The sequence below is a fragment of the Danio rerio genome, chromosome 23, assembly GCF_052040795.2.
Source record: "Danio rerio strain M-AB ecotype USA chromosome 23, GRCz13ab, whole genome shotgun sequence".
In the NCBI taxonomy this organism is placed as follows: Eukaryota; Metazoa; Chordata; class Actinopteri; order Cypriniformes; family Danionidae; genus Danio; species Danio rerio.
The window spans coordinates 42,054,741-42,074,029 of NC_141043.1; the positions used below are offsets into that span (position 1 = coordinate 42,054,741).

Consider the following 19,289-nt stretch of genomic DNA (forward strand, 5'->3'; position numbering starts at 1 on the left):
GCATCGCTCGTATTCCCCGCGTGGCTGTGGGTTTATCGCGTCTTTGGTGTCAGCAGCTGTGTCAGTGTCGCACCTGCTGGAGAATTTTGCATATGCAATCACAGCACAAGTTAACCCCAACATTACAGAGTACAGATGTTGAATCCCCCCATGCTGCTCTATCGGAGCCAATATCAGCAGCTGAGCTTGAAAACTGTCTAATTTTAGGGCAGATTTGCTCTCCCGAGACATAATCTAATTAATGGAAAAACCAATCAATAGGATGCATTTCCATTTTTAGCTGGAATCTGTGGGATATGTGCTCTGTGGTTAAAAAAAATATAAACACGCAGACATCATTACAGTGTGGAACTTGCATTCTAATGGTTTCATTTTGAAGCTAAATCATTTCAAATGCACAGCAGGGGACGTGGCGTCCTATAATAAGGCTGTAATTATTTAGCAAAAAAAAAAAAAAGAAATGTAGTTAAACAACTAAAAACCCATTATCTGTTTCTTAAAAGAACTCTCTTTTTTTTTAAAATAGGCTAATTTTACAACTCCCCTAGAGTCAAACATTTGAGTCTTACCAGTTTTGAATTTATTCAGTCCATCTTTAGGTCTGGCAGAAGCCCTTTTAGCTTAGCTTAGCATAAATCATTGAATCAGATTAGACCATTAGCATCTCGCTTGGTATTTTCATAGGTTTATCATGTACTAAGACCCACAGAAATTGAAAATTTGCTATTTTATAGACTGATATGGCTAGGAACTATACTCTATAGGAACTTTTTTGCTGTACCATGGTTGGAGCAGGCACAATTATATTATGCAGTGCTTTAAAATTGTCCCCAGATAGGTAACTTACAATGTGACAACCTGTGCAATATCATTGTGCCTGCTGCCGCCATGGTACTAACCATTTAGTAACAGATAATCAATAGGTTGCATTTCCATTTTAGCCATAATATCTAGTAGGGGTGTCAAAATGAATCGTTTCTTCGGTGCACCGCGGTGCAGACGCGGACAATTCGGTATCGGTTCAGTAATAACCATAACCGGTTATTGCTGACGTCATTTACCTCATATGCGCTCTGTCGCGAGGGAGGCGAGCTCGACTATTTACAACACTCCAACTACTTAAAACTCATAAACTGTGCACAATTTCACTGTGTGTGTTTGCTGGATCAGTCTTTCACTGACATTAACAGCAAAAGCCCCTATTTCACTGAGATCGAGAGAATGAAAGTACTCAATTTCTCTCTCTCTCTCTCTCTCTCTCTCTCTCTCACACGCACACACACACACACACACACACACACACACACACACACACACACACAGTGGCCCATTTGACCTGCAGGCGTGACTTTTCTTCTCCTCTCGGCTGTTTTACAGCGTTACTTCTGGATAAAGAAACGAGCGCGTGTCTGCCGAGTTTTCTCCACCGTCTCTATCATGCATCAGCTGTGAGATCACCGCTGCCGCCTGCTGCTTGTCAGTATCACTCATCTGTGAAGAGCGCAGCGCGCAAGAGCCAATCGCAACCGTTTTTGTTGAGGGTGTGACCAATCAAACAGGTGTAACAGAACTAGACAAGGATCAGAAAGTGAGCTGGATATTTATATTTGTTTATATTATTTGCTTAATGCTCGTGTTGTTTAAAGGTACAGTTAATATATCTGACTGTTTGTATTAAATGACAAAATTATATTACAAATAGTATATAAATATAAATATATTCATACATTTTATTACAAGAACTTCTGCTGTGTCGAAAACATAAAACTGTGAATGGAAAGCACCGTCAATGCACCTTGATGCACCGAGATATCGAATTGAACCGAATCGATGGCATGATAATCGTAATCGAACCGAACCGTGAGACTAGTGTAGGTTCACAGCTCTGATATCTAGGATATGCAATGTAGGCTCATTCTGAAAATGTGGTCCCACGGATGTTTCTGGAGACCACCAATTCCGTAGCCGGAGGTATGTATGACTGCATTTCATTTTTTCAAACGAATGCTACGGGGCAGTATGACACCGTTACTTTCGGCACTTACCGGCTGTCCGCTTACCTCCGTGTGGAGGGCTTTCACGCCGTAACCAGTTAGCTAGCTCGTCGTGTACATCAGCGGATTTAAGACGCACAGTGGAGCTGACGATGACAATGACCGAGTTCGAGTCACGTGATGTCACGTGAGCAGTTCCAGAAATCAGATAAGACAAAACCAGAACGAGTAAACAACAGGGTGAGAATGTGGTAAAATCTGTGGTAAAAATCAGAAGAGGGCTTTTCTTTTTTTAACTGAACTTAAACACTAAAAAACTGAACTACACTTTGCCAATTAACTATGATCTTTTATGGGAAGCTGCTTTGGCACAATCTACATTGTAAAAGCGCTACACAAATAAAGGTGAAATGAATTCAGTTGAATTGAATTGAATTTTCTGGACGGATTTTGTAAACCGTCGGCTGGGTTTAGGCAAGTAAGCGGGCGGGCGGGTCAATCTGTAAAGTTGGTTGGGTTTAGGGGAGGAGGAGGGTGAACTTTTAGCTTAGCTTAGCATAAATCATTGAATTGGATTAGACCATTAGCATCACGTTAAAATAATTTTGATCATTTTTCTAATTAAAGCTGGACTCTTCTGTAGTTACATCATGTATTAGGACTGACAGAAAATTAAAAGTTGCTATTTTCTAGGCTGATATAGCTAGGAACTATACTCTGTGGGAACTTTGCTGCTGTACCATGGCTAAAGCAGCTTAATTATATTATGCAGTGCCTGAAAATTGTCTTCAGCTAAGTAACTTACAACATGACAACCTGCGCAATATCATGGTGCCCCCTGTCGTCGTGTTACTAACCAACTGATAATAATCAATGAATAGGATGCATTTCCATTTCCAATCTCAGGGATATGTGTGCTGCAGTTAAAATATAAAGGCACAGATATTATCACAGTTCTAATTATTTAATTTTGAAGCTAAATCATTTAAAATGCACAGCAGGGAATGCACCGTCCTGTAATAAGCCTGTAATTATTTAGCAAAAAGAAATGTAGTTAAGAAACAACTATAAAACCCATTATCTGTTTCTTAAGTTATGAATCATTTAGGAATAATCAGAGTGTAATTTAAATGTAAATTGTAATTTGAGTGCAAGCATAATAGTTTAGTTGAATGTGACGGGAGCTAACGTGTTGTTCAGCAGGAGACAGGATGGTTAAATATGGTGTCTTGGTTATGTTGAATACATGTCCCAAGATATCATTAAGGCAAAGCAGGTAGACATCATGGGCTTGGTTGCACACACATGGCAAATGAGCTGTAAATCTAAGATCTACTGTTCGCAAACCATAATTTGGGCCTTCAAGTATGCATTCAAGCAAAAACTACCTTCAGTCATGAAAATGAAGGAGACGGAAAAGGGATTACAGCGTGATGCATAGGACTGTTACTTCCTACAGATATAGTTTAACCAAAACTGAATATCTGTCATCATTTACTCACCCTTTACTTGTGTTAAACCTGTTTGAGTTTCTTTCTTCTGTTAAACACAAAAGAAGTTACTATAAAAAACGTTGTAAACAGGTAACCATTGACTATCATATCAGTATTTATACAGTATTTGTTTTCCTATAGTTACAGGTTTCTAACATTTTTTTAAAAATAACTTTTGTGTTCAGCAGAAAATAGAAACTTGGTTTATAACCACATTAATGAGAGTAAATTTAGATTTTAAGTAACCTATCCCTTTGATTTTACATAAATATTAATTTCTTTGTTTTTAAGTTGGTTTCTTAGCTTTTTTGGCCTTTTGCCCTACACACAATGTCTATTATCTGCAGGTGTGTGATGATGATTGTTAACAAATTCCTTATGTGACAGAGGTCAAATAAATGTTTAATTAAAATACATTAAATTTTCTTTTTATTAATTCAAATATATATATATATATATATATATATATATATATATATATATATATATATATATATATATATATATATATATATATATATATATATATATTAGCGCTGTCAAAATTAGTGCGTTAACACATGCGATTATTTGAAATAATTAACGTGTTAAAAAATATTACGCAATTAACGCAGTTGCAGGTTTTTTTTATTTCCTGTTGTGGTGGACGTGTGTTTAACATGCAAGAAATGTGGATAAGTCCAAGGAAGCACTTTTTGAAGGCAAGTTCCAGTATAAAACAATTAGTTGCATCACAGGTTATCCAGAGTTTCATGCAATTTCGGGTGTTTCATTTTTACCTTTCGACTTCTGTTGTAAGTTGATACCGCATGGCGAACAGAAAGAAAATCCTCCGCATTTCGTGACTCGGTGTTGCTTTAAGGTAATAAAATCGCTACACGATTGGGCTACACGGTACACTTTTAATAAGAGTATAATCTTAATCATATTAAAATCGGAGTATTGGTGTCTAATGTGAATGTACTCAGAAAGTCTCTGGTGAAGTCGCGAGCTGTCAAAGACAGTGTTTCCTCATTAAATGCAACAAAAGCGTTTGCTTTGCGTTGTTGTGTCAGAATCCTTGTGAAATACAGTAATACTTTAGGACGCTTAGTTTAAGCAAATTTGATGAACGTGATCATGCGTGTTGAATCTGAGTCGCTAAAGTATGGAAAGCCGTTGGGGCCAAAACGTCTTCAGCGCAACGTTTAATTTAAGCAAAATTGTTTCTACTCTATAACAAATGTTCTCAACTCACAGCAATAAAACTTTACAATAAGTGCAACAGTTTGTATTCTATAGTTTATTATTATAATTTTTCATTTTCCATATCTGCAATTCTTGTATTTTGGCATTTTTTTTGCAGTCCACTTAGAATCCAACATGGAAATCAATGTTTTCTTTATTGGCATTGATTGTTTTGAAATTTAAATGTCATTAACATGCCTGTGTTTTAATTTCTGTAATAAATATGGCTGTCAAGCCAGGATCTTGATGGTTTATTGTGGGTATATTGTTTACATGAAGAAATGTGTGTTACAAGTTAAAAAATTCTATTAAACAATTATATTTAGCACTAATATATATATATTGTAATCCATTCAGTTGGTCTGGCAGGAGCACTTTTAGCTTAGCTTAGCATAAATCATAAATTAGCATAAATCATTGAATCAGATTAGACCATTAGCATCTCACTCTTAAATGAAAAAAAAGCCTTAATAATTTTACAGTTCAAAGCTTGACTTTTCCATAGTTTCATTATAATTACTCAACTTGGGACTACTGCTGTGTAATATCATTGTGCATGCTGTAGCCATGGTACAGCAGCAAAGTTCCTTGATTATTACGCCAGAATGAGAGAACAGTTCATAGCCATATCAGCCTAGAAAATATAAATATTTTTGTGTTGGTCTTTGTACAAGATGTAACTATAGAGTACTGCCATATCAACTTGCAGCCCATGACCGGTTACTCACTGAAACTAAGCAAGGCTGAGCCTGGTCAGTACTTCAATGGGAGACCACAATCCTAATGCCCCAGTAAAGGGAAGGGGACACTATAATGTCAGTGAGCACAGTCTTTCAGATGAGACATTAAACTGAGGTCCTGACTCTCTTTGGTTATTAAAAACCCAATGGCACTTTTTGTAAAGAGTAGGGGTGTAACGCCGGTGTCCTGACCCAACTCCCTCCATCGGCCCTTGCCCATCATGGCCTCCCAATAATCCTCATCCACCGAATTGGCTCTATCACTGTCTCTCCTCTCCACCTATAGCCATTGTCCTGTGGCTGCCGTCGCATCATTCAAGTAGATGCTGCACCCTGTTGGTGATGTTGAGAGACCCACTCCTCACATGATTGTGAAGCACTTTGGGTGTATAGCCATACACAATAAATGGGCTATATAAATACACACATTAGATTACAGAAGAGTCAAGCTATTAATTATTTTAACACTTTTTTATTTTATTTTTTAGTGAAATGCTAATGGTCTAATCTGATTCAATGATTTATGCTAAGCTAAGCTAAAAGTGCTCTTCTGAGACCTGGATATCAGCTACATGGATTCAAAAATTATTAAACTTTTTAGGTTGAAAAAATATTAAACTCTGAGCTGTGAAATGTGCCTATTTCCAAAAAAATGTTTGTTGTGGTGATTGAAAGCCTCTCACATTCCAATGGTAATGATTAAAGTAAATGATCTAAATGTATTTACATGTATTTTTTATATTCTGGGTAAAGCGTAAGACTAAAAATTTTTCACACCACACCACCACCAGTGTGCAGCATCCACTTGGATGATGTGACGGAAGCCACAGGACAACAGCGTCAGCGCGCTCACCACACATCAGCTATTGGTAGAGTGAAGAGACGGTGATGGAACCAATTCGTTGGATGGGACTGATTGGGAGGCCATGATCATTAGGGCCGATTGAGGGACTTTGGCCAGGACACCGGGGTTACGCCTCATTCACATCAGCTTCAACGCTTCCCATTCACTTTGAATGGGTGACGTCAGGTGTTGCTGAAATGCATCCATCGGCTGCAATTCAGAGGCGTTGCTCACTGCGAAGGTTGGGACTTGCTCAACTTTTCAAAGGAAAGGAAGCGTCAGCCAATCAGATTGCTGTATGCAAATACACAAGCTCAGAAAGTGGCCTATTGCTGACTAATTTCATAGGCTGATGCTGCTATGACGATCGTATCAGCCCCAACTTCAGACCCGCCCTCTGTCAAGCATTGCGCTGAAGCCCCGTGTGAATGAGGCATTACACCCCTACTCTTTACGATAAGTGCCATGGGACTTTTAATGACCACAGAGAGTCAGGACCTCGGTTTAACGTCTCATCCGAAAGGCGAGAGAGAGTGAGACCAGCGATGCTTGCATGCATTAAATATTGCACATGATGACAAGTTTTGCTTGCTATACAACTGAAAACGTGCTAGATATAATACAGTTTTTTGTTCAGAATTGTAATATTATAAAGCACAATAAAGTTTTCTAACTGGCGAATGACATGATCTAGTGTGTTTCTATCCTCTTTAATGTGCGCATTCGTTATTTCAGGAGGCGTGGCTTAAGATGGCAGGGGAGGGACTGTGTTTGAAAGATATTATGCTAACGAATAGCATTTAGGCAGATCATCTACTGCACCTTTAATTACATTCATTCATTTCCATTTTGGCTTAGTCCCTTTATTAATCTGGGGTCGCCACAGTGGAATAAACCACCAACTTATCCAGCATATGTTTTACGTAGCGGATGCCCTTCCAACTGCAACCCATCACTGGGAAACACCCATACACACTCATTCACACACATTTCGCACATTTAGCCTACCCAATACACCTATACCACATGTTTACCTGGAGCACCCGAAGGAAGCCCACTCGAACATGGGAAGAACATGCAAACTCCACACTGAAATGCCAACTGACGCTGCGGGGCTCAAACCAGCGACCTTCTTGCTGTGAGGCGCCTTTATTTTAAAAATCAAAACAGTATTTTTACTGTCTAGAAAATGTTTCTTGATTTAAGAAGCCGTAGATATTTAGACTAGAAACAAGACTAAAATGCTAAGATCTTTCCGTGTTGAGCATTTACAATAATCACCAAGTTCAAAAAAACTTTTCCATTCCCCAAGCTCAGCGTTCCACATGAAGTCAGGAAAACACTGCGTCTATCTCGCAGTCTGAATACAGAGAAAAGGCCTTTGAATAAAAACAGCCTTCCTCCATTCAGCCCAGCAGCACGCAGTGACACCCGTGACCCAGACCACCCACACCGCAGGATTAAAACGCACCTCACCGGAAACTGACAGTGACCACCAGACTAAAGGTGTCCGTCTGAGCCCAAAAAAAGAGAGAGGGGGGAGAAAAAAAAAATCGGCTTGCACACTTCAGCGACTCTCCCGTGATCAATATGCTAACTCCTGGAATGCGAAAACCATGTGTGCTTGTGCGAGGATGAAGGGACGCTTGACAAAGACGGATAGATTTGCACCGTCCGTGAAATGTCACTGATTCAGTGGAGGATGTCGCCTCCAGAGCGCTCGGCTGTGTGATAAGACTGACACATCAGCACTCGCTCTAGAAGTGGCGTGGTGTTTCTCTCTCTCTCTCTCTTAGTCTCTCTCTCTCTGTATGTGTGTCTCTCGCTCCTGTCATCCCTGACGAATGACAGTGGCCACCGCCGCAGTCCACCCACCTCATGGGAACGGCCCAGAGAGAATGAGCACAATTAAAAAATGGATGAGACACAATCACGGGAGGAAATGTCAATGGAGGATTTTCAGGTGGCCACGGGTTTAATTGAAGGGTGATGAGGCGACAGTTCTGCTCGCCTGCTTTGAAAGGAAAGTGACTTGTTGACAGATCGGCGAAGAATAAGAAAAGTCACTCGGGCTACTTGTAAACAACTAGGCGTTAGCTTTAAATAAAAGGTGGGATGAGTGTAGTCTGCTGCGCTGCTGTTGATGTCTTATTAAAGCGCCAGGTAAAAGGTGTGCGCGTTTAAGGTCCTGGTATCCTTCAAACAAACTTCTTTTTCGTTTCTTGTTTGAAGGGAACAAGTTAGGAAAGGTTAAGTGATGCTGTTTTCAACAACACTTGGCTGCAGTAGGTGTGGTTGTAAATGTGCCATGCTCATAGAGGTCATGCTACTCATTTGCATCTCTATTGACCTTATTCTGTGATGCGGACGTGCGCTCGTTTTTGCAATTGTTTAAGAACTTCTGATTCAGTTGGCTATAGGAGAAATGACTAGGAATAATAAATGTCAGAAAACGTTCAAACATGTTTATGACTGCATAAAAATTTGAATCATATAATAAGAAAAAAAGCAGTTTGCAACATCAAGCAGCAGAACAAGCTGTTTTTACTGACTATAAACCAATGGAAGTAAATGAAACCGGAAGAATTGAGCCGAAAGATTCCAATAGCTGCACCCATTCATACATAAAGAATAAATTCAATATACTAGGAGTTGTACAGACTAGTCGACTGGTCGATCTTATCGCTCTGCTATGACGCGCTTTACTTAACCTCGACACACATGTTTTTAGACCTGAACTACATGGCAGCCTTACACACGAAGGTAGCTTTACTAAATTAAACTGTCCTCAGATTTGAAAATAATAAAAATTGTAATTTTTCTAATGTCACGTGAACTTTAAGGGTGAACTATCATTCACTCGGTGCAATAAGGCGCTAGACGTGTTTGCCGCGATTTGTTGCAATTTCCAGACCAGCACAACCCTGATTTTTACGTTTTACGACACGTTGTTTAAATAGTAAATCCATTTGCTTCACTTTGTGGACTCATGGGTGTGCTGGCCTATATAGGTGTGTTAAGGCGCATTGTTGGCATGTTACTATTCTGAGAAACTGAAATAGACTGCGCTGTTGACCATGAAGAAGCTGATCTAAAGTCCAGCACAGAGCGCATTAGTTATGCGCTTATTCTTCTTACAAAGTCCGCCATGTAAATAGCAAATGTGCCATGGCGTGACACAACTGACTCTTAAAGGGAATGGGAGATAAGACTCTGATTAGTTAAATGCATGTTATGCTCAAAACCCACCCATAACTCATTAAGATATTAAGCACAACCCTGATAGACCATACGCCACAGCGCACATCGTATTTTTCCGTCCCTAAAATAGCCAAATTGGATTCGGACATGCCTTTAATGCTTTTGCTTGATGCACTTTAGACTTTGCACCTAGATCGTTAAAATAGAGCCCTCAATCATCAAACAGGTATCAGTCAGTTAGATCGCTTCATGCTAATTTCTTAGAGCAGATGCTAGCTAAACGGATTTAAGCAACACTGTAGAAGTCATGTGATTGGCTGTTGTCCTCTACTAAACGTAAACACACATAAACACATAGAAACTAAACCGCGCAGTCGTGTAGGTGTAGCAAACTTCATAGCATGTGTAAACATCATGAGGAGACATCCAATAAACTAGATGAGCCAGTAACTGTGAAAAAGGACTGACCTGAGAAAGATTTTGAGTAGCTTTTTGACTAGTGGTAAAATTTGCATTTGAGCAGCGGTCCGTTCTTCGTACGTGGATCACTCAATTAGCTGGGCTTGGATATTGACGATTTGACACAATCCTGGATCGTTTAGTTAGACTTGTTGTCATAGCAACCGTTCTGGTAGCTCAAACCTGCTTGGGAGCAGGATCATTTCATATAAACAGGATTAGATTGGGGCAGTTCAAGCAAAGATAATATTGAAAGAATGTACCGAATGCTGATAATTAATAATTACTAATAATTTCTTACAGTAGTTATATACACTTGGGAAATTTTATATATATATATATATACAGTATATATATATATATATATATATATATATATATATATATATATATATATACAGTATATATATATATATATATATATATATATATATATATATATATATATATATATATATATATATAACGTATGCAATTTGCACTCCGAAATAAAAGTACAAAGACTGCCACCTGGTGAAAATGTATTAACATGATTTTTTTTTATACAAACGTGTACATACACAATATAGATTTATTATTAATTCATTAATTAATTTTATTTAGTTAATTTATTTAGATATTCCTTATGCCAATTTAAAAAAAATTTAGTAGGCCTTGACTACAATAATAAAGAAAATTTTCTCTAAATGTAGAACTAAATACATTGATATGCATCGAAATACATGATGAATACTCTTGACACATGAAAGTGTAAAGCCTGCAGCCCACAACAAATGTGGAAAGTTATTGCGTGTCATATTTAACCGTTTACTGCTAATTTTATGTCATTCTGCTCACATGGAGAATTGAATATTAATCAGATGATGTCATTACGTTGCTGTGCTGTCAGCCGCTCGTTGCACTACTGATCATGATTTTAAGGATCAATAGATCTGTCCTTCACAACACACGCAGCGATCTCAGATCAGTTTATCCAGACATCTGATTCGGGAACTTGTTTGAAGAACCGAATTAGCCAGAGATCAGTTAGCAAGATAAAAAGATCTAGAATCTACCAAACCATCTTAGAGCTAGTTATGCTTTTAAATAACACATTAAGATAAATACTAGTATCTTGCATAATAACTAGCAAAAAATAATTATATATAATAAATAAGTACTGTTATTATAGAAGAAAACAACAACAAAAATAATTAAAAATCAGAAATACGTTGGAAAATCTCTGTTAAAAATCACTTGGGAAATTATTTTAAAATAATTAAAATATAATAAAATATATTAATAAAATACATTATATCTGGTATGATTGATCAATCATACTAGATTAACACTGCATGGATCCCAGCTATTGCTAAAAAGACCACCATGCACAAAAAAAAATCATACAGTATGTTAATAAACTTGTCTACAATGTGACTTTTATTGTCATTCAGAGTTATATCTCACAATGATCCATTCTACTTTCATAGGCTTCAATACCTCGATCCTCATTCTGCCCGATTAAGCTGCAAATGGGCCGATATTCATGCCAAAAAGTGATACTTTGCAAGACGACTCCAAAAAGATTGTATATCAGCCTCACACATTTCGTCTCCATGGCTCACAGAGTGGCGGAAAGCAAAAGGCGAGTTTGTGCGACTCGAACTTACAAGACGCACCGAGGGAAAAGCATGTAGTCTCTGTAGTGCAACTCACTATTGACCTACAATCTGACCTGCTGTTTGGACTCCACAAGCTGCCCTTTCAGACAGCTGACTGGAGTGCAAGTCTCACCACATATTACAGCCATGTTTTTTTTTTACTCCTGGCTGGAGATTTGTGTCGTATCGCTTTCATCTTTTGTCCCTCTTCGACTTCTCTTTCTCACATCAAGCCACATTTGCTTTTAGGCCCTATTCAGCCTGCAGGAGTGTAAAAAAAGAACTCAAAAATACAACTCAAGTGAAAGTACAGATACTGAGGGAAAACATACTTGAATAAATGTTTTAAAAAGTACAGCTTTAAATTATGCTTTAATTTTTGGCATTTTGGAACACACCCTCGCTCTAAGGGCTCTATTTTGACGGTCCATGCGCAGAGCGCAAAACGCAGGGCGCAAACGCTTTCAGGGCGTGTCAGAATGCATTTTTGCTAATTTACGGATGGGAAAATCCGCTTTGCGCTGTGGCGCATGGTCTAAAAGGGTTGAGTTTATTTTCTTAATGAGTTATAGGTGTGTTTTGAGAATAAACCAATTAGAGTCTTTTCTCCCATTACCTTTAAGAGCCAGCTGCGTCGCGCCAAGAGCGCATTTGCTATTTACAGGACGTAAAGTAAGTCTAAGTGGGAAAAACTGAGCATTACACTAGCAAACAGTTAACAGTTAACAGTTTTTTTAACAGAAAACAGTTAAACAGAGCATCTACTGCGTGAGAATGAGAGATAATGGAACTACTTTCACTTTCGCCCTTGAATAGGGAAACCTTTATGCACAGAAATCAATTAGTCTATAAATAATTAATTGCGTTTGTTAAGCCCAAATATTCGTTTCATAACTATTTCTATATTCAGTTCTAATTTACAGCAAACGAATAAATGAACAACAATAACAAAGTGTGTTCAAAAACCTGAGTTATATTCTAAAACACATGCTGTGCCCCATATGGTCTTAAACCTGACTGGTGGGCAAATCTAAACTTGTTTTTAATAAAACTAATATAAATATGGATATATTAAATAATACTGCTAATAATAATAACATTATACAAAAGCAAATTGTTATGAATGAACTGAAAAAGCCTCTCGAGATGAAGAAGACATAAAAGCAGTGATTTTTCATATTTATGTAGGCTAGAAAATAATATGTTTTGTAATATTTTAATCATTTATATTTATATCCTATATCTATTCTTATTATATCCTATATATATATCCTTAATATTTAAATTTTTTCATATGTAAAGATATTTGCCTATTGCTCACTTGTGCGTATTAAGCAGTGTGTAAGCGAGGCGCAACTCTGCGCTGGAGTTTAGACTGGGTTTGTTTTGGTCTAATGAAAAATCTATTTTAGTTTCTGAAAATAGCGACATGCCAGCGGTCCGCCTCAGAATGCCTTCCTTTTTGGACCAGAACGCCTATGGGCGCACATATGAGCGCTAATGCATTTGCTATTTAAACAGCGTGGAGCAACGCCTCAAAACGACTCTTGTTCCAAGCTGAAACTAGCAAACAAGTATTGTGCCGCGCCTTGCGCCACATTTCGCCGGGTGTATGATAGGGCCCTAAAGCTTACTGGTCCCATTAACCCAGAATTGTCATTGTAAAGTCAAACATTTATTTAAATAAATCGGCCCACTTTATATTAAGTGTCCTTAACTACTATGTACTTACCTCAAAAAAATAAATACAATGTACTTACTGTGTTTATAATGTATTTGAGAACACTTGTGGTGCTTTTGAGTTGGGATAGAGGTTGGGTTATGGACAGGTTTGGTGTCATGGGTAGGTTTAAGGGTGGGTTAAGGTGTAAGGGATGGTCAACAGTGTATTTACAAATGTAATTACAAAAGTTAATAACAGATGTAATTGCATACATGTATTTAATCAAGCATAAGTACACAGTAAATACATGTATTTACACAATAAGTACATTGTAACAAACTATTAATTTCTGTGTAAGTACATATTAGTTAAGGCCACAATATAAAGTGGGACCAATAAATCAAATACAAATAAATTAATAGTCTCTCAAAAGTAGAAAAATAAACTTAAAATTAATAATAATACAAAACTGAACACAAACTACATTTTTTTATTCCAGAAATGTTCCCATTATTTCCTAATTTTTTTTTCTTCTGGAGAAAGTCTTGTTTTTTTTTAGTTTTGGTTTTTAGTTTTAAAATACATTTTGAGGTCAATAATATTAGCCCTGTTAAGATTATTATTTTTGATGGGCTACAGGAAATATTGCTGTTGTTCAACGACTTGCCTATTTAACCTTATTCCCTATAGTTCAAAAATATACTTGAATAAAAGTTTTTAAAAGTACAGCTTTAAATTGTACTTAAATCTTTGGTCTCTTTGAATACACCCTCGACTTTTCAAAAAAATTCCAACAAGACCTTACCCTAGACATGACTGTAAAGGCTGATATTAAAAACTGAAAATCCTCTTTTTTTGGTGTCTGAGTTTTGGATATGGCATCTGTCATTCAAATAGAATCAAATTCAACTTTTATTTGTCACATAAAGAGTCATAAACAGTATGATATGCAGTGAAATGCTTAACCACTTATGACACTGAAATAGTAACAACAATAATAAAATATATATATATATATATATATATATATATATATATATATATATATATATATATATATATATATATATATATATATATATATATATATATTAGCAACAGAATCTAAAATAAATACTTCCGAGAACTGTATTTCCAACTGCTGAAATGAAAATTATTCTAGGTGATATTATTAGCCATGTCACCCTGCAGCCCAAGACCGGTTACTCACTAAAGCTAAGCAGGGCTGAGCCTGATCAGTACCTGGATGGGAGACCACTAGGGAACACTAGGTTGCTGTTGAAAGTGGTGTTAGTGAGGCCAGCAGGGGGCGCTCAACCTGTGGTCTGTGTGAGTCCTAATGCCCCAGTAAAAGTGAAGGGGACACTACACTGTCAGTGGCCGGCGTCTTTCGGATGAGACGTTAAACCGAGGTCCTGACTCTCTGTGGTCATTAAAAATCCCATGGCACTTCTCGTGAAAGAGCAGGGGTGTAACCCCGGTGTCCAGGCCAAAGTCCCTATATCGGCCCTTACGATCATGGCCTCCCAATCATCCCCTTCCACCGAATTGGCTCTATCACTGTCTCTCCTCTCCACCAATAGCTGGTGTGTGGTGAGCGCACTGGCGCCGTTGTCCTGTGGCAGCCGTCGCATCATCCAAGTGGATGCTGCACACTGGTGGTGGTGTGGAGAGACCCCCCCTCATGATTGTGAAGCGCTTTGGGTGTATGGCCATACACAATAAATGCGCTGTATAAATACACACATTACATTACATTACATTACATTATATTTGCCTGTAAAGCATTTTAAAAAATAAATTGTAGGTGACATTATATTTACTGATTGATGTATAGTATTTATACATATATTTAGTAAATACTGAGCCATTTTTTAAAAAATCCTTAAATTAATAAGGTGAAACCACAAAAACGTACTTCAACACACATTTGACTGCATTTTCTAGGTGAAATGAACACTAGGGGGCAGTATGACAGCAACAACTTTTTTTCCTTTTCACACTAATGAAAGCAACATTATATATAAAGGGTTGGTTTCATGCAGTTCTTTGCACAACACCAAATAAATAATGCAAAACAATTGAACAGTGTCTATGATTTGTAATCAAAGGGATTACAAACTTATCTATCTCTATATGGACAACTTTTCTGTTGTGGTCAGTTTGCTCAGTAGCTCACCTTGTATGACGTTGTCCTTGTGACGCAGATCCTCAGGTTTAAGCCTCGAACGTAAAAGAAGGATGTGTATCTGAAACATACAATAAAACATTCCCTGAGTAACATATGTAAACAGCGCACTTTAGTGGATTTGTCATTAAAACATGTATGAAAATCTACCCAAAGCAACATATTTTACCTTTCGCAAAAATGTAGATTAAGGTGCATATGTTTTGATGAGACTGGGTTGCAAATATTGAAGGTGCGCTATGTATGATTTTTTCAACACAATCTCACGTCAATTCGTAACTTTTTCATTTAGTGGCTAATTCGTATGAAATCGTACGATCTAATTCGTACAATTTAGTACGATTTGCTTATCCCCCAATGACGGTTGGGGTTAGGGTTGGGGTCAGGTGCCACGCCTCCTTTTTAAAATCGTACCATTTCGTACGACTGAACTTTAAACTGGCAAAACGTAAAATACTTACGTTTTCTTGTGAGATCAGGCTGGATTTTTTAACCTGACCCTTCCGACAATGACATGATGCATGTGTAGTTTGCAAGATTTAAGACACAAACAAAAGCAATCATGGGGGTAGGATGACACGGACCAAAACAAAGGCAGACATTCTGACACGGAAAACACATTTTCTAACTGCAGCATTGTTTTTTTCAGATAAACAAGTATGTTTGCTTACCATATTACCTAAATATCTGCAAATATATTAGTGTTTTATGATTTAAAAGAGTCAAAAACTTACATTAAAAAGTTACAAATTGATTCACCCTCTAATAAAAAGTTAAATTAGGTAGTTTTCAGACAAATAAGAATAATTGGACTCTACAATTTATGTTTCGATAATGTTTTTGGCTCCTTTTAATGGACCATTGCTGTCTATGGAGGATGAGAGAGCTCCAGGATTTCATCTAAACACCTTAATTTGTATTCTGGAGATGAACAAAGGTCTAATGAGATTAAAATGACATGAGATTGAGTAATCAATAAAGGAAGTTTAATTTTTTGGGTGAATTAACCCTTTAAGTTACACCAATTATTTATTTTTTGAGTGTAAGAAATTTGTAAAATGATATATTTTGAGTTTTGACGACTAGATGACTGACATCCATATGCCGTGGTAAATGAAAAATAGACATTTATCCCTCACAGCCTCGTTTTTGAATAAGGCTGAATAGGGTTTAATAAGGTTTGTATTATCTGCTTGCCACTGGCAGTGCACAATATTTCTCAACAAATCTAGGATCCTGTTCCTCGTGACTTCATGGAAAAACGTGTCCCTGCCAGAGACAAACTGTCGGACGCTCATTGGAGGTGTGTAACTAATAGCTCAGGTCATCTGTGCTGCCTGTATTTATGACACCGTGCCCTATGAAATATGAACGGGCGGATTGAGATGCACGGCTTCCTCTCCTTTTTTAAAGCAGCAAGACCATCAGATGCAACAGTGATAAAATGCCATGGCTGAGAGGTAAACTAATAATAGTGTTCTCCACCTGAAACTGTCACATTGATGCTCGAGTCTGGAGCATCTGAATATGCTCAGCTGAGGCACCTGGGTAAGAGCCACACTGCCAATTACACCACTGCAGGAGGCTGAATTTGAATATGGATGCCATTTAACCGATAGTTCTAAATTTTATAGCAGAAGTTTCTATAAATAGCCAGATTCTACTATATATATATATATATATATATAGTATATATATATATACCCCATTGACTTTTAAGAAAATGAATTAAATAAGTAAAAAATGAATTATGAAAAAAAATAACAAAAAATTTATTTAAAAATTAAAGGATATGTTCTTAGGCCTCTATAGAATAAAGCAAACATTAATATTTTCAAAGCATACTTAACAAACCCAGGTAATCCAGACTTTTCAAATGCTCACATATTTTTCCACATTGATATATACACATACACACACACATACATATATATATATATATATATATATATATATATATATATAGAGAGAGAGAGAGAGAGAGAGAGAGAGAGAGAGAGAGAGAGAGAGAGAGAGAGAGAGAGAGAGAGAGAGAGAGATAGATAGATAGATAGATAGATAGATAGATAGATAGATAGATAGATAGATAGATAGATAGATAGATAGATAGATAGATAGATAGATAGATAGATAGATAGATAGATAGATAGATAACAGTTCTGTCTGGTTCTCAAATCTAATTGGCTGATAGCTGTGCAATATTCTCCAACAGCCTCTTTACCCTTTGTGTATTACTCCGCCCACATACAGCCAGCAAAAAGCAGAGAGGCGTTTTTGCATCTTAATGTGTGAAAGTAGCACGGGCGAAAGTCATCGGGCATTGACTACGATGGCTGACTGTCATAATGTTGACATAATGTTGACATAATGATTTACTCCAGATCTAAAGTTTAAAAGATGCTTGCTCAACTGTTTAACTGTTAGCTTATGATTTGAATCCAATGTGGAAGAAAGTAGTTCCACTTACAAAAGGGTTTTTGAAACTCTCTGTGTTTGATTTTGTTTTTATATACACAATTATGCCGTCAAACTGTTGTATAAACGCAATATCACACTCGTAGCAGTGCGATATGGCTGTACATCGGCATTGGTGGGGGCACTAATCCATCGCACGCCTCCCACCAGTGCCGATATACAGCCATATCGCACTGCTGCTCGTGTGATATTGCTCATATATATATATATATATATATTAGAGGTGTGAACCTATACTGGTCTCACGGTTTGGTTCGGTTACGATTATCATGCCTTCGATTCGGTTCAATTCGATATCTCGGTGCATCACGGTGCATTGACGATGCTTTCCAATACAGTGTTATATTTTGGGGGGAGGCTATAACAAGCTGTCTGTATAAACACACAGTACCACACTGTCTCTCATTCAAACACATACACAAACATAGACAGCACCAAAGAAACAAACAAACAAACACACACGCACGCACACACGCACGCACGCACACACGCACACACTTAAGCCCTCGCAACAGGGAGAGCTCGCGCTGAGCGGAGCAGAAAAACGAAAAAACACGAAAAAAAAGAAGCACTTTTCCGACAGTCCCTTGCTGAGAGCTCCTCTCAGCGCGAGCTCTCCCGGCTAAACAAATATTGCAAGGGCTTAAACGGAGCAGTGGTCGTAATATCGAGCGAAAAAAATGAAAAGACAGCTGTGAAACATATCCAGCTTTGTCTTTTTGTAGGAAACACACTTTAGATCTTTTTAGGGTAAGAGGTTTTTGAGTTAATGCCGTCAATCACTGAATGTTTGTCAGGAAAATCAAAAACAAAACCAACTGAAGCGCGCTCCTTTCTGGCGCCCCCCTGGATATACAGCACCCTTAGCATTTGCCTTTGGTGCCTATGCCACGGGCCGGCCCTGAGTTGGCTGAGTGTTATAAATACCCGCGCTCGCCACCCTCACGACAGAGCGCATAGGAGATAAATGACGTCAGTACATAATAACCGGTTATGATTATTACTGAACCGATACCTTATTGTCCGCCTCTGCATCGCGGTGCACCGAAGAAACAATTAATTTTGACACCCCTAATATATATATATATATATATATATATATATATATATATATATATATATATATATATATATATATATATATATAATGACAGAAGGGAAAGTGGAAAAGTGGTAACAAAAAGAACAGATCATGAATAGACCCATGAACACTGAGATTTTACCACTGTAAACACTGTTACGTGCCCATTCATATGCTCAGTATGTTTGCATAACCTTTACTTACTCCTCATATCCTTTCCAAATGTTTCATATTAATGCATTGCATTTTATTTACAATCAAAATGACATTAAAGCTGCCATTTA

General features: G+C 37.5%; 1 protein-coding gene across 6 annotated transcripts in view; it reads right to left on the reverse strand.

The window, feature by feature from the left end:
- LOC147831357 (uncharacterized) overlaps positions 1–19,289 on the reverse strand; it is a 148,438-nt gene that overhangs the window by 66,267 nt on the left and 62,882 nt on the right. For 5 of the 6 annotated variants that reach the window (XM_087307832.1, XM_087307831.1, XM_087307833.1 and 2 more), the window contains one exon: positions 15,441–15,510. In XM_087307832.1, coding sequence (XP_087163958.1) covers positions 15,441–15,510 — 70 coding nt within the window. Of the gene's footprint in view, positions 1–7,274; positions 7,446–15,440; positions 15,511–19,289 lie in introns of those variants that run through there. The other variant, XM_087307830.1, reaches the window with a different exon arrangement.